Source organism: Chiroxiphia lanceolata, chromosome 1, assembly GCF_009829145.1.
Source record: "Chiroxiphia lanceolata isolate bChiLan1 chromosome 1, bChiLan1.pri, whole genome shotgun sequence".
NCBI lineage: Eukaryota > Metazoa > Chordata > Aves > Passeriformes > Pipridae > Chiroxiphia > Chiroxiphia lanceolata.
The window spans coordinates 68055464-68070810 of record NC_045637.1 but is presented as its reverse complement, the minus strand read 5'-3'; the positions used below and the strand labels follow the sequence as shown (position 1 = coordinate 68070810).

Below are 15347 nucleotides of genomic sequence, written 5' to 3'. Positions count from 1 at the left end.
ATTTTGCCCTTGAGTTTTCTTTAGTGAGTTTGCATCATCCGCTCTCAGCAATTTGCGATTGTTCATTTGATCTGGTTTTTCTACAAGGTCTTCTGAAGTCACTGTAACTTCTGAGAGATTCTGCTGTAGCTCACCCGTAAGAAGGGTTTTACAATGTGACTACCTTCACAGCAACAAACAAAACATTATCAATTTACCTCCCCTCTGCAACAGCCTGCAGCTGCCTTATTGTTGCTGAGTACTCCTTGTCATCCCTCAGCCCCCTGACTGCTTGTTGCTCCTGCCGCATACAAAAAACTATATTCTGGTTTAATAGCATTTTGTAGAGCTCTGAGCTCAAACTCAGCTCAAACTTTGAGCTGAATCAAACTCAGCACCACCACCACCCTCACACTTTAGGCCTATTTCTATCTGTTTAAGTTTATGATACTTTGGTTTATTTAGTGAAAACTTCAGCTTTTTAAAGGATAGCTTCTCATTTTTATGTCCTTTGTTATTTTGCTGTTCAGGTAAGCTGTCTATCTTCCCTTTAGCCTTACTCCAGCCTTTCTTAGCTGTTAGCATGCACTGGCACTGTATGTTGAACATTTATTATTTTCCACTTGTAAGGATGTAATTCTCTTAGATCCCATTTTAACTTGAAAAGTCCATAAATGAGAGCAACAGCCAGTTGGAGTCAATACCGCTTGAGATCCATTGTAGTTTTATATTAAGAAACTCCCAGACTGTTCAGCTTATTACTATTATAAAATTGTGAATCACAAGCATAAAGAAGGGTGTACTTTCATTCCTTATGCTGTGGAGAGAATAAATAATGGATTGACCTTATAACTCACAAAAAAGCAAAAAGCTAAAGCTGTGATGTTAAATCTTTGAAGTGTCAGGAAATCCTGAAGTTTTACATCAGACTTCATGCTGTCTTCTTACATTACAATAAATTTGAATTTTAAATAGCAGATGTCTAACTAAGGTTATAATAATATATACTGCAATCTTAAATATCCACACAGAGAATTATTAGATAGAATCCCACAACATGTTATACTAAAAATAACTAAAATACTAATACTAAAAATAATCCTCATAGTATACTTTAATTCTTAGGAATGCCTTTCAGCAACGTTTGTCTTTCTATCCCTTCCAGTTAGTTATTAGGTCTGCTTTAGAAGCAAAGAGAAAAACTAAGTGGTTGAGCTGAATTCCAGATGCAAGTTAAGTGTCACTCTTTTTACTGATACAGTTTATGTCCCACACCAACTAAATTTTCATTCAATTAAAGACTGTAGGTTCTGACACAGAAGTAGCTTTCAAAAAAATGGTGCTGTAGAAAAAGCAGTGTGTGTGTATATATATATATATATATATATATATATATATATATAAAAGCCTACATGCAATACATGATAAAAGGACTAGTATCTAAGATGCAATGTAGTTACATTATTTTTAAAGACTGCACGGAAATCTGCTTATGCTTTTAAATGTGCGTGCGTGTGCGCACACGCACACACACACACACACACAAACTAACCCATATCCTCTACATACTTACAGATAATTTCAGTCTTAAAAAAAAACTGGACAGCCACAGAATTACAAACTACAAACATGCACTAAGAGAAACTGCTGTTAGAACATACAAAATGCACCATCTGGAATATGAAAGATGCAAATGGCAGAATACTGGCTCTGCCTCATATGAAGCAATGACTCTTCAGTAACCCCTTAACGTGTTTGAAAAGACACAGTACCAGTCTGCACTGCAGAGAGAACAGAATTGACTATTTCAGCATCATATTATGCACTTAGATAACCTCATGAATTATGGGCAGTAAGCTATAAAAGTCAGATTAAATTTACATACTTTGTGATGTGCTTCACCCAAATTATGTGTGTATAATAATGAACATTTTTTCATAGTTTCAGGTAAATTTTGGAGTAAAGATTAAGCATGAGCAAATAAATTATTTTCTGAAATTATCTCTGAAGATCTGTTTTCTTTGAATTGTTCTTTGAATAACTGTTTAAAATGATGCGTACATAAAGTAATATGCAGACAGCTGTGTTTAATAAGAAGGAGTATTTTCAATATAAAAGAAAAAGGAAATACAAGTAAAGACAAATTCTGGGGGTTTTTTGCATATAAGAGAATATTAAAGACTAAAAAAGTAGTATGAACAAGTCATGTGTTCATTGCTACTACAACAATCATCTTAAAAATACTACTATCTATCCCACTATGATAATCATGTTACAGTTACTGTTAGTTTGGTTCTGCAAATGTACTGAAACAAGGTGGCATCTCTTCGAGATTTATAGACCACATTTTTTTGTAGATCACCTTTTTTTCAATAACTCAATTGAAACTTTCCTTTCTTCCATGTAATTAAAACCAAAATGTAAGTATCTGTTATTCCCAGCTTTAGACTAGGCAATTATTTAATTACAGAATCACAGAATCATATAGGCTGGAAAAGACCTCCACGATCAAGTCCATCCTTTGACCCATCACCACCATGTCAGATAGACCATGGCACTGAGTGCCATGTCCAGTTATTTCTTGAACACCTCCAGGGATGGTGACTCCACTACCTCTCTGGACAGCCCATTCCCATGTTTTACAACCCTCTCCATGAAGAAATTCTTTTTGATGTCCAACCTGAACCTCCACTGGTGCAGCTTGAGGCCATTTCCTCTTGTCCTATCGCTGGTTGCCTGGGAGAAGAGGCCAATCCCCACCTTGCTACAATGTCCTTTCAGGTAGTTGTAGAGCGTGATAAGGTCATCTGAGTTTCACTTTCTCCAGGCTAAACAGCCCCAGCTCCCTCAGCCTCTCCTCATGTAACTTATACCCTAGACCCTTCACCAGCTTCAATGCCCTTCTCTGGACACGTTCCAGCACCTCAGTGCCTTTCCTGAATTGAGGGCCCCAAAACTGGACACAGTACTCAAGGTGCAGCCTCACCAGTGCAGAGTACAGAGGGGTAATCACTGCCCTGGTCCTGTTGGCCACACTGTTTTTGATACAGGCAAGGATGCCGTTGGCTTGATGATTTTCAATTCTATTCCCATCTCATAACATAAGTAAAGCTTGAAAAATTTCAGTTATGCTGTTAAATGCATTCCTGTGACAAAAGAGATTTCCACTAGAGATACTCCTGCTACTAAAGAACGTACATTGCATGCAAAAATTCAGTCAAAACTGAATCAGTTAACAGTTGTCTTTGAAAATTAATCTGAAAGACATTATTAATGTTGCAGTAAAATAAACAAGATCACACATTTTGCTTTTTCTGAGCATTAGCTCAACATGCTGGAAGATTATTGTTTTCTGTGGGAATTGTATCACTGTCTCATTTTCTCCATCATTACTGCCAGGATGCCACAGCAAACCAATTAGATGTTTAGGGAGCTGAGATATTTTTGTTGTTAATTTGTTTGCATGCTAGCTCATTTCAGAACTCTTTAGATGTTAATAAATAAAAGTTGAAAATTCATTAAGAAGCTATTTCGGCCATAAAGGCACTATAGGTCTTTTTCATATTAAATCTTTCTTTTGACTTTCCGGCCAACTTCAGCTAAGGATAACTATTTCCTCTTTAGAAACACATAATATTTTAAGTAATTTTTCTATAACCAATGAAAAATCTGATCAAATTTGAGGTGTACATGGCAAATGAAGAAAATGAAGCAAATAATGATAACCCTTCTCAAATTGAAAACAAACAGTACTCATCTTCCCGGCATTACAAAACAAACTTCCACTAAACACACGTTTCAAGGCATCACTCAAAATACTGAGCTGGGTTTAAGACCATTTCACGATTTAATTAGGTCCCACCAAATTGAAAGCTGCAGTAACTTTAAGCCACAGCCATACCCGTGTGCATGCACTCATGTGAAAGTATCGCACACACTAAATTGCACTGAGGCCGTGAGAACATGCAACTTAGTAATGTGCAATATCTCCACCAGAGCAAGCAGAATGGGAGCTTCAGGGAAGAAGGGTATGGTGCATTCAGGAAGAGAATGACATGCTGCTCAGGGAAAGGAAAATGGTTCAGGCAAAGGTGTGCATGCTACTACTTCGGAAACCTGTGAATTGGAGAATTATTGCTTCATCCATTCAGGACCAAAAAAAAAAAAAAAAAAAATCTAGGCAGGAGCACCACTCCCTATTTCAGCGGAAAAGGACATAATTTTTCTACTTATGTAGTGAGGTAGGTGACTCATGAATCAACCTGATTTTACAGAATCTTTCTGAACAAAGCAAATCTCACACTGTTATGGGCAGATAATGATTTGTCTCAACCTACAAAATACTACACTATTAATTATAATTACAGTGAAAAATTTCGCTAACTACTATTGAGAACTAGAATTATTTAAATACAATAAACTGGTCCAAGTGGTTCTCACATTTCTAAAGCAAGTCATCTTCCTAAACCTGACAGAGTGCTGCCAGAGGAATTCCTGCAGCTCAACCTATGCTGGCATAACCCTTCTGCCACAGTCACTGGTCCCTGCCCTGTTCCCCTTTCTCCACTGGTTCCTATGGTTATCTTTTAGTAGTTTCAGTGAAAGTAAATTGCATTTACTATATTCACTGGCAACTAAACACCACTGTCAGTCAATGGAGACTCTTGCACATGATGAAGATGCAATATTACCTTTGTAATTCATCACATTTTTGTGCTGATACTCACTCATGTAATATGGAAAACAGGAAGAAAATAAAAATAAATAAATAAAACCCCAAAACCACAAACAAACAAAAAAGACAGAACTGAGGAGGGGGAAATGAAAGGCAAAGGGTAAATGAAGAATTAACCAAGAAGAAGAAAGAATAATGAAGTGTGGCCATGCCAAAAACGATTGCACACCAAAGAAAAAGAGAAACAGATAAACCAACTGGGCACCAAAGACCAAAACTCTTAGAGAACAGAAGCTCTTTTGCTACTAATGCATTAGCAGTATTTAGGATTATTATAATGTTCCTAAATTTTTATTTCCCATCTCATTTTACAGGCAATGGCACATGAAATTCCAGCATGGAATTTTGAATTAGTTGGTTGATTTGAAATAGAACCAGTATTTCATATGTCAGTCAGAAATCCCTGTGGTCACATACACTATTGGTAGTGATCTTCCTCCCAGGTTTTTCACTGTGCTTGAGGGAATCATCACACAACTACTTTCCTCACCCCTGTAGATTAAGTGCTGCCTTCCATAAGAAGCAACCAATGAGGAGGAGCAAAGGCAGTATATGACAACAAGCACACACAAGTGTTTACTCTAAAATGATAGCAGCAGTTTCATGATGAAAGTTACTCAAAATTGGGAAAACTGACTCATGACCAGTTTGCAAAACTGCATTCCTTCAGTAGTCCAAACACTCAATTCCTTTCTACAGGACTGCTTGGAGGCAGGCAGGACTTACCTGTGAGAACTGGGAAAACTCAAAGGCAGGTATCTGGGGCAAAGGCAAATGCCCAGCTTACAAACAATCCCATTCAATACACGTGAAAGATCCCTTGGGTTGTGAAACATCTCTTTGCCTCTTTGTCCCAAGAGAGGCCTAGAAAACAGTTCTTTTGCTGACTGTAAAGGGTTGTGTGGGCCTTTCTTTCTCTCCTCCCCACCGTCCCCTGTGAAGGGGTGCCATCTCTTCAGTACTCAGGTCTGAGGGATTGGGGAGGAGAGTGCCTTCCCCAGATGGGAAGGTACACCCACAATCTTGAGGAAGGCGACCCGTCCCACCGTCACCCAAGCCCTTACTCCAGACCATCGTCAGCATCAGCCTCACTACAGCCCTGAGCCACACCACCACTAGCAGCATCCCCACAGCTGGAATTTGTCCTGCTGAGCACACAGAAGAGCTCCTCCCCTCAAACAGCAGTCCCCTTCTCCTGCCCATGCTCAACCACTCTCTGGTTACTGTGGGAAGCTGTCAGGGCCTTGCTGAAGTCAGAGTAAATGGCAGTCACTGTTCTCCCCTCGTCCCACTAGGACAGTCACCTCCTCAAAGCAAGGTTCATGTTGTTCCCAGCACAACTAAGTCCTCGGTGAAGCTGTGCTGGCTGGTGCCTCCAAGCCATCTTTTGTCTTTCGCTGCTCTGCCCTTGTACCACCACTGGGCCTTCCAAATAAGCTCTTGGCTCAGGCATGATGTGATGCCCTTGTCAAATCCCTGCTCAATCCTGCCACTTGATATATTTTGCCTCCTTGCTGTCCTGGATGAATGAGGCCAGGAGGACATTTTATCCCATGGTTTGCAGCAGGTAACTCTTGGATTACATTCTGCTTCTTAAAAACTCCTATAGTGTCACAACAGCTGCATCTATTTTCTCCCACTACTCAAGTGCAAATTTATAATCTGAGCTATTGTGACAGAAACAGATTCAACACTTGGCTCAAAGTAGGCTGAAAAGCTGCTCTTGCCCCCATACAGCAAATAAATCTATTTGTGTTAACAGAGAACTGACGCTGTCTTTGCAAACTCATCATCAAGGGAGTTAGAAAAATATTTATAAAATTTATAGCTATTTATAGTCCATAAAATAAAAAACACGATACAGCTCTGATGAGAGAAACTGCAATGAGAAAAGGTCTTGGTTTGATTAAGTGTTTGCTGGGTAACATCTTCAAGTTATGGGATTTTTCGAGCTACAGAAACCACTTGCTGATTGCCCTCCTCCTCTTTGCTCCCTGCTCTTTTCCTCTGAAATAAACAACAAGAGACACAAAGGAACAGACTTCCTTGATTATATCCAAGTTCCCCAGTGCCTTGCACAAACACATTTTAAGTAAAAGAGCAACAGAAGTGACTGACAACATGGAAGGTGATCATTTTTATGTCATTCAGTGTATGAGCAACAGAAAGACTAACTGCATCGCTCGCTAGGAGGATCTGTTCACTCCAGACAAGGACTAGTTAGATGCAGTCTTAGCTTTGTACACGTGCTATGTCCTGCTGAAGAGTGGTGGAAGCTGGAACATAGCTGGTGACTTTTAAGATTTATTAACTTAATCTTTCTCTGGTTTTGGTCAACTTGAAAGCATAAGTATTTTGAGGGTAAATTCATGTTCTATAATGCTGTCATAGTCTAATAAAGAAAGCAACTAGAGAAATTTCATTATTTGATAATTCATAACACAAATAGAGCATCTTCTTCCCATCCTACCACCAAGTATTAGTATCCATTTTGCATGTCTCTTACAGACAAGGTGAACAAGCCATTTTTAAGTTCCTACCCCTGTAGCAACAACTCATGTTCAAAAGAAAGGATAGCTGCTATTTTGTGACAGAAGAAATGGTTTACAGTGGCAATTACTTTTCAAATGGCAAATTGGGCAAGGATAAACTCATGCAAAATTGTTAGCATACTCTCCTTATTTCCATACTGAAAATCACAATACGGTTTGAGTGGAATGCAAGCTAACCTAGAAGCATTGTGATAAATCCTTAGGTACAACTGAGCAAGACAGAGGAGTTTCTGAAAACCTCAGAATTATCATTCCAAAGAATTCAAATAAGGCACCAAGTATAGGCTTCTTCAAACAAATATGAATGACTGATACAGACTACCTTAGTGAACACAAAGACCGAATTCCCTTGCACATGACAAGCAGTTTCACATTCCACATTCTCCAGACACTGTTTTTTTCTCATCATATTTGCAGTTACCAATGCATGCTGGCTCTTTCCTACTCATTTTCCTGTAGCTTCTCTAACATTATTTTCTTTCTTTCCTCCATTCTAAACTCAGAAATATCTTGGGTCATCTGTGTCACATACTTAAAAACTTGCAATTGCATTTAATACAATCCTCCTTGCAGAGTACCCATTCCCAGACAAACTATATCCTATTTTTTGACACTGTTCCCCTCTACCATGGGCTAAAGAGAACAATTTGCGAGACAAATTTTAGTTTCTAAGTCTGTTCACATTCTTCAGTAAAGACAGAACTGAGATACTAACCATGTGATCAATGAAAGCTCAACAGAAGTCATGCAAGAGAAGGGTTATTAACTTTTTCACAGAATTCCAAATTTGTTGCTTTCTACCTGAATTGCCCCTTCATTTTAAAGACTACAGCAGTTAGCACTGTTGTTCAAGATCTTACACAGTATAATATAACCTTCCTATTGTTAAAACAGCAAACATTTGGCAAAGAGTTTGGGAAGTAGCTTTAATACATCGACCATTTAAAGTCTATTTGTGTTTTGTAGGTATGCACAAGATGACACAAAGCAGTGGTGTAAGAGGCAACGGTTGTACAAAGTTTACCATGGAGTCTGCTCATTTTGCCCAAACCATTAACTTTTTTAAAAAAGTAAGCTGTGACTTAAACACTTTATTTAAAATCCATTTTATTACATTACCAACATGTTAGTGTTCCAAGTTGCTAACAGGTGAAAGCTGATGGTTTCATTCATCTGTGATGAATGAACATTACTGTAGCACCCCAAATACTACTTTATCCTGAAATCTCAGTGAATGATATTTAAAAACACAAAAAATTCTCCTTCAATCACTGTAGTAGTTTAGAGGTGAAACCTAAGAATGGTTACTAAGCATGAAACACTGTGCATGTACTCTGGAGATGCAGTACAGTAGCATTTTAAGTGTGATAAGGAGAGCACTCCACTGTTGTTCCTTTTGATGTAATTTGTTTTATGGAGATCATGAACGAGATTTTTTCAGATGAAACTAATCTGGAAAATACACTCCAGGAGCATACCTAGTACATTCTAGGTGCAAATGGGCACTTATTCTTCAAGACTGGACTAAAAATAGTCCAAACTAATTAATTCTGAAATGTGTACAGCACAGATGTCAGGTCCTCCATTTCAACTGTTTTGCTGCGTGAATCTACTCCTACTGAGCTACACTAGCTGTAACTGCAAATACACTGCTTCCTGATGAGTTAGGGATGTCATGGGTGTATCAGTTTTATAAAACACTAGTACTCATGACAGCTCAGACCTCTGAAAAATTTTTAAGGCAAGTCCAATCAAATTGTTCTATTAACAATCATGGTGGGAAAATCATTAATGCTGGGTTCTTGAAAATCTTTGAGATTTGCAACTCATCTCTGAAACACAAGCTATTGCAATTGTTAATTGTTTGCAGTTGAACGTGAATTTTAAACCAGAATTTTCAAGAAAGTGCAAGAAATCAGCAATATACCTTATTGCTTCCTCCACGGATTGGCCAACTATATTTGAGGAGGGACCCGGCTGAGATAAAGGTGTCAGGCTTATCACCCATTTTACTGGTTTGTAGTACTCATCACTGGAGCTCAATAGGTAGAATAGTGTGGTCAGAAAAATCACCTGCAAAACAAATTAGAGTTTTAATTTAAAAGTCAATAAATACTTTCAAGAATTACAATGTGCAACTATGTTTCGGATATTGAAATTTACTGGAAAGGCACAAGATACTCTTCTACAAGTCTGGATTTAGAGAAATACACCAAGCTAAAAGAATAATTTTCTCCCTTGCCCCACAAAAGACTTAACACGTATAGCTAAACATTATAAAACTTCTGTCTCTGTTTAGCCTCTTCCCAAAGTCACATCAAGATCAAACAACTAGAATGTTGATCTAGATCTGGAATGTTGTTCAACATTCTAGTTGAGGGTTTTTTTGGTTCTTTTTCAGCATGTATAACAGATAAAAAAATGCTGAATAGTAACATCTATTATCAAAACAAACAAACAAAACTGTCAAATAAATTTGAGCTGTCTCAAGAGTCATTATGCAGATGGGTATCAGACAGAAATTACACAAAAACTCACAAACATAAATTTTATGTTAAGCTGGCAATCCTAAATGAATACTCCTTCTGTGAGTTTGATGATGGGTCTCAGCAGAATTGATGGCAGTTCCATTGTTTCAGTTTAAAGACATAAAAATTACAATCAGATGGGATTAGCTTTCTGTATGTTGCAATTGACTGTGTTTCCTTTATTTTTCTGTTAGTGGGTTTAGTAACTTTTAGGGATAAGCACAAATCACAGAACTGTGTCAGTCTTGAAACAGAATACCTCAAACAAGAAAAATCCATTCTGTATGCTCCAAATGTAAACTATGGCTTATATTTGCTTTATCTACAAGACTTAGATATTTTTTCTTTCTTCTCAAGATTAGAAAGGATTCTTTCACTTTCCTTATTTCCAACCTAGTTGTATGCTAGAATAAGCCACATCTTTATCTTTTCATGAACCTAAGTCTATTACTTTCAAGTATTTTATCCAGTCTGCAGATACCTCGTGTCCTTTTCCTTCATTCTTGTTGAAGATGCTCAGAAAACAAAATGCAGACAGCACAACATGCAGTATTTCATTACCAATCTCAAGAATGCCATCCATCTGCCTCTGGTCCTAATTCCTTTATACTCAGTGAAATGTTACTACTGCTTCCCCCTACCCTACACTTCCACCCTTTAACTTGAAAGTCACATTTAACTGTTCACCTACTACGACCCCTTTACAAAATGTTATATACTGGTTTAGGCTGTATTCCATCTTCCCAGGTGTATAACTCCTGACTTGGCTGATCTTCTCCCTTGACGGGCTCTGCCATTTCTCCTAAGCTACTGTCATATTTCCTGAATTTACTAGAAAACTCTACACTAAAGCAGGCACTCAGATGGTGTTGTGTCTTCCTTCCACTGAGCTCTGCCTACAGATCCTTCTTTTAAGTGCACTTTTCAACACAGAAAGCAGCATACTGCTCTAAGTACAATATCAGCTCATCCTGACTGTTCTTCCCCAGTGTTTACAGAAGAAACTTGCTTTCTTAAGTAGTAATGACACAACACGCACCTGAATTGTAAAAGTCAAAGTGATGGCTGGGAATGAACAGGAGTGGAGTAAAATGGTGTTGAACTGAACTACAAGCTAGGAAAAAATACAAACCTAATTTCTGCTAAGACAAGATGGATGTAACCACAGCACCATACAAAATTAACTGAATTTTAGAATATCTGCATTTTGAGAAATTTGCATATTTCCTTTAGCACAATAGGTACAGAAATGCAAAAAAAAAAAAATCTGTCACTGATTCTTCGAACAAGTAGAATAGCCTCAGCAAATTCAGCAGCAAAATTATATGCACTATCTTGTATCAACTGGAGCATGAAAGTTTTCAGACCTCTTTTACAGGATATCTGAGATACCTAAATTGTTTCCTAAGTAACAATTCAAGATCCTGCTGAAGACTATGAGGAGGAATTTACCAAAGATAAACAGCAGGAACTTTCCACAGTTAAGCAATTGGTGGATTATGATATCTTGCTGTAGAATTTGTACTGTAGCCAAAAGCATTAAACACTCCAATTTGAGCAGGGACAGACTGAATTCAAGGAGAAAGCTGCGGGTAAACACTCTATACCAAAATGATAATTCAGCATTTCCACAGATATCAAGAAACATATGACCTAATTACTTGCGCTTCAGGTCCACTGACTCACTAAATATTATCCTATCTGCCTTTCATACTCAATTTTCTGCTGAAAAGCTTTTGGGTTTTGTTTGTTGGAGTTTTTTTGTTTGTTTTGTTTTTATTTATTTTTTTGGTTTGTTGTGTGTTTTACAGCATCAAAAATCTGCATATTCCCTTCAGGACTTAGATGCTCATCAACTGAATTTCTCTTCCTATCTTTGTAACAGAGCATGAGTAGAATGTGTGTGTGTATGTGTGCATGTGCATGTGTGAATACATGTCTGCATATATATATATATATATATATATATATATATAAACACCCACACAAAGCCATTTACATACCTCCATGTGCATGCATGTGCAGATTGGAATTTGTATTCAGAAGTGAAAAAGAAGTGGTACTTCTGTAACTAATGATGAGTTTCCAAATGTCTGTTGAGGATCTGACTCCAGCCTTACTGGATCGTGGATGGATATACTACATGGACTGACATTCCTAATGTACATTTTGATGGAAGATATATTTTTCAAAATGGAGGTTCTGAACAAAGTGTCTATTACTTCTGTGTTTCAAAGAATAAATTTTTGAACCATTTATCAAAATAAAATTCACTATTTTTATTTTTATTCAAAATGACTAAAACAGGACTGAAATATAATCAGTTGAAAAGCTAACCACTTTGAGCATAATCTTGATGGAAAATTTAAGTTAGTTTGTGCCACTTCAAAATAGTAAAATTTTTTCTCTAGCAACTAAGAATCCTGCAAAATGAAAAAATAAGAGTACAGTTGAAGCATCTAATTTTTAAAAGAATTCCAACACAGCAAGACCTCAACTAGCTCTGCTAAACCAGTTGACTGCAGTGACCCGCACAAGGCAGGACCCTGCTGACAGATAAAAAGTCAGGATCATGCATCACAAAAACAGCATGCAATGAACTTATACTAAGTCATTAGGCATCTAAAGCTAAATTTTGTGTCTGAACACGAATACCTGGAAATCACCTGCAATTAGCATCCAAACTTGTAATTTTTAAGTATGCTAACATGTTAGACACTGTTTTCAATGCGCCATCACAGGTGAAGTTGTGGACTAAGGAAGAAATTAAATGTTCTCATGTAATCTTAACTGAATGACAAACAGAGAACAATTTGCTGATTTCCCTGCAACCATTTTTTCCATCTTCTGAAAGCAATGGCCTATATAGGGATACGCTTATGAGGACAAGTCATAAGATTTCCCTAGTTGCATAGGTTATCACAAGTTACAGCTTAGTATCTTCAAGGCCTGAAACAAGAGTTCTCCATTAAAAGAATGATTGGAAGACTACCAGCTCCCTAATGTGGGAATTACAAAAATCTTGCCCTCTTGTCTAGAATGCCCCCAAACAGATACAGAATTTGTAAAATCTTAAAGAATTTTGGTATTAGATAAATGTAGATGTTTTCAATACTTTAGGTTTGATTTTTCACTGTTACAACGTGTGTAATTAGGTTCCTTCAGTAAAGCAGACCATGTAAAATCAATGACATACTACTTACCACAGAAAGCACAAAATTGAGAAGAGCTGTCCCACTGTGGAAGAGGATTGTCACTAATGCTGTAACTGTAGTAAACAAGAGGCTCACATTGCGACTCATCACTATCCACAGAGACTCCAGAATCTGGAAAAGGAGGAAGAAGCAAAGGCAAAGTCAGGCATTGGATGGTATCAGCAAGGACAGCAAATTGCTTACAGAGTGATTCATCTCCATCAAGTCATAAAAAGATGAAATTTTTTTAAAAAATCATCTTCCCTTACTCCTACATTAGAGCAAGTAGTATTAAGTGAAAATGTCTACTTCACCAAAGACAAGTTTCTGTGTAGTTGGTTGCAAGGTTTTAGAATTTTTCTCCCAATATTCAAAATTATTTTATTATGCAAAATTGCAAAAAATCTAGATGTAGTGATATCTGTTTATGGTCATTAACATTGCTGTCAAGCAGATCTTGTCTTGTGAGAAAAAATTCATCTTTTCAAAAGTGGAAATGCTAAAACATAAAGAACAAGGAGTAACATCACAAGGTAGAAACAAATCTGAAGCTTCAAATCAAATAATAAAATTACTACTTCAATAAATTTGTTTTTAAAAAGTTTCATGGCAATGAAATGCATTATTTTTATAATAACTGCAGTTGAATGCACAAGTTGTGATTTTGAGTAGGGATGCAACAGTTAGTCAAGTAATTATGGAAAAAATTAAACACTATTAGACAATCTACTAAATTTTGTACTGGTTTGGGGAACTGATTGCTTATTTGTTACAGATAATAAAGACTAGTTTTGAGACAAAAAAGGAGGCACATGGAGGCATCCTAAACGCAATGCAGAGTAGTTTCATAACAAATATTTAATCCAGAAGTAAGAATGTATTAACCAAAGTAACTCAAGCATATAAAAGAAGCAAGGTCACAAACAAAAAGCCATAGCTTCTTTCAGACTAACTAATATAACTGGAAAAATTGTAAAAGCTCTGATACAAAAGCCCTTCTCCAGGTTCAAAGCTGCAAGTGAAGACTTAAAAACTATCAACGATTATTTCTCATTTAAGGAATAGCAATTAGACTGAATTAAAATCAAAAAACCCAAATCAAATAAACCTAAAACCAAATTAAAAAACCTAAGTAGCTAGCATTTGTAGACCAGACAAAGGAGTGTGTGTTGTGATCACCTCTCCTTTAGAACTGAGTGAAACATATCAAAAATAATTTATTAAGCATGAACTTGACAGGGAGTAAGTGCTGGGGGAAATGACAGGGAGTTACAACACAGAAAAATCTACTTAGTTCATGCTTATTACTATTTAATGGGAATTATGAATGTTAAAACTCATCATTTATGAAGATTTTATTACTCTCTCTTGAGAATTCAAGTGAGGTTAGAAGTGAAGAAGATGCTCTGATGAAAAATGTTCTTCCACTGGTACCTGTCCCTTTCCTTCTTCTAAGAATTTTTTTTAAGAATTCATTCTGGGGGTGCAGCAGTGGTATAAGTTCATTCAGCCTCCAGGTAATGTTACTAAACGTACATTATACTATGAGGACTGTAAACACAGAGGACAATAATTTTTGAGGGAATGGTTTGTAGCTAAAGCAGTTGGTATTCAGTATTCAGTAAAAATAGTACTGTTATTGCTAATAGCAGGCCTTGAGTTGTATGCTAACTGTGCAAGGCTCCACTCCAAGATGTTTAAGTCTGTCACTAGAAGTTGGTGTGTGAACAGGAGCTTGGTGCCATAGGTCTTCTGTTATGATGTGGAGTTTAATGACAGAACAGCAGCAAAGGCCTTGAAAATACAGACACAGGTAGAAAACAAAGGCCCCTCAAACACAGTTAGTTGAGGAAGAAGACATTGAAGATGCACAACCTTAAGAGCTCAGAAGACTGCTTTTGCTTTAAGAAAACAAGGTAGCAACTAAGAAAGAGGAAAAAAACCAGATAGGCAAGCAACAGGACACGGCACTTGCTCTGACCTGGAAGAGTAATGCTTCTTCCAAGTATCACAGTATATAGTCTAGGGCAGAAGTCAAGGGCTGGGAGTTGTCCAAAACAAAAGTACCTTAAGAAAGGACAAGTTTCTTAATTTGAGGGAAGATTATGTCCACTACAGTTCCAGCTTTCTGTATCTAAGAGCTCTTCGAGCCAGCTCATTTTGACTTCTGTGACTCAGACCATTAAGGACAGTGGCTATTGGTGCCAACTACACAGCATCTTCACGATGGTATTCTATACCCACAGCTCATGTAGGGTATGACCATTAAGGACTGACCACTTTGAATACATAACAATAACACTTATGAGACTGTAAAACAAACCATTAGCATGAAGTGTGTTGTTAATGAAAATTGGTC

At 37.2% G+C, this 15347-nt stretch overlaps 1 protein-coding gene across 3 annotated transcripts in view; it reads right to left on the bottom strand.

Moving 5' to 3' along the window:
* Positions 1-15347, bottom strand: part of TMEM245 (transmembrane protein 245) — a 76371-nt gene that overhangs the window by 15156 nt on the left and 45868 nt on the right. For all 3 annotated transcript variants that reach the window (XM_032681893.1, XM_032681902.1, XM_032681882.1), the window contains 2 exons: positions 12998-13120; positions 9194-9339 (listed from right to left, as the gene is read on the bottom strand). In XM_032681893.1, coding sequence (XP_032537784.1) covers positions 9194-9339; positions 12998-13120 — 269 coding nt within the window. The remainder of the gene's footprint in view (positions 1-9193; positions 9340-12997; positions 13121-15347) is intronic.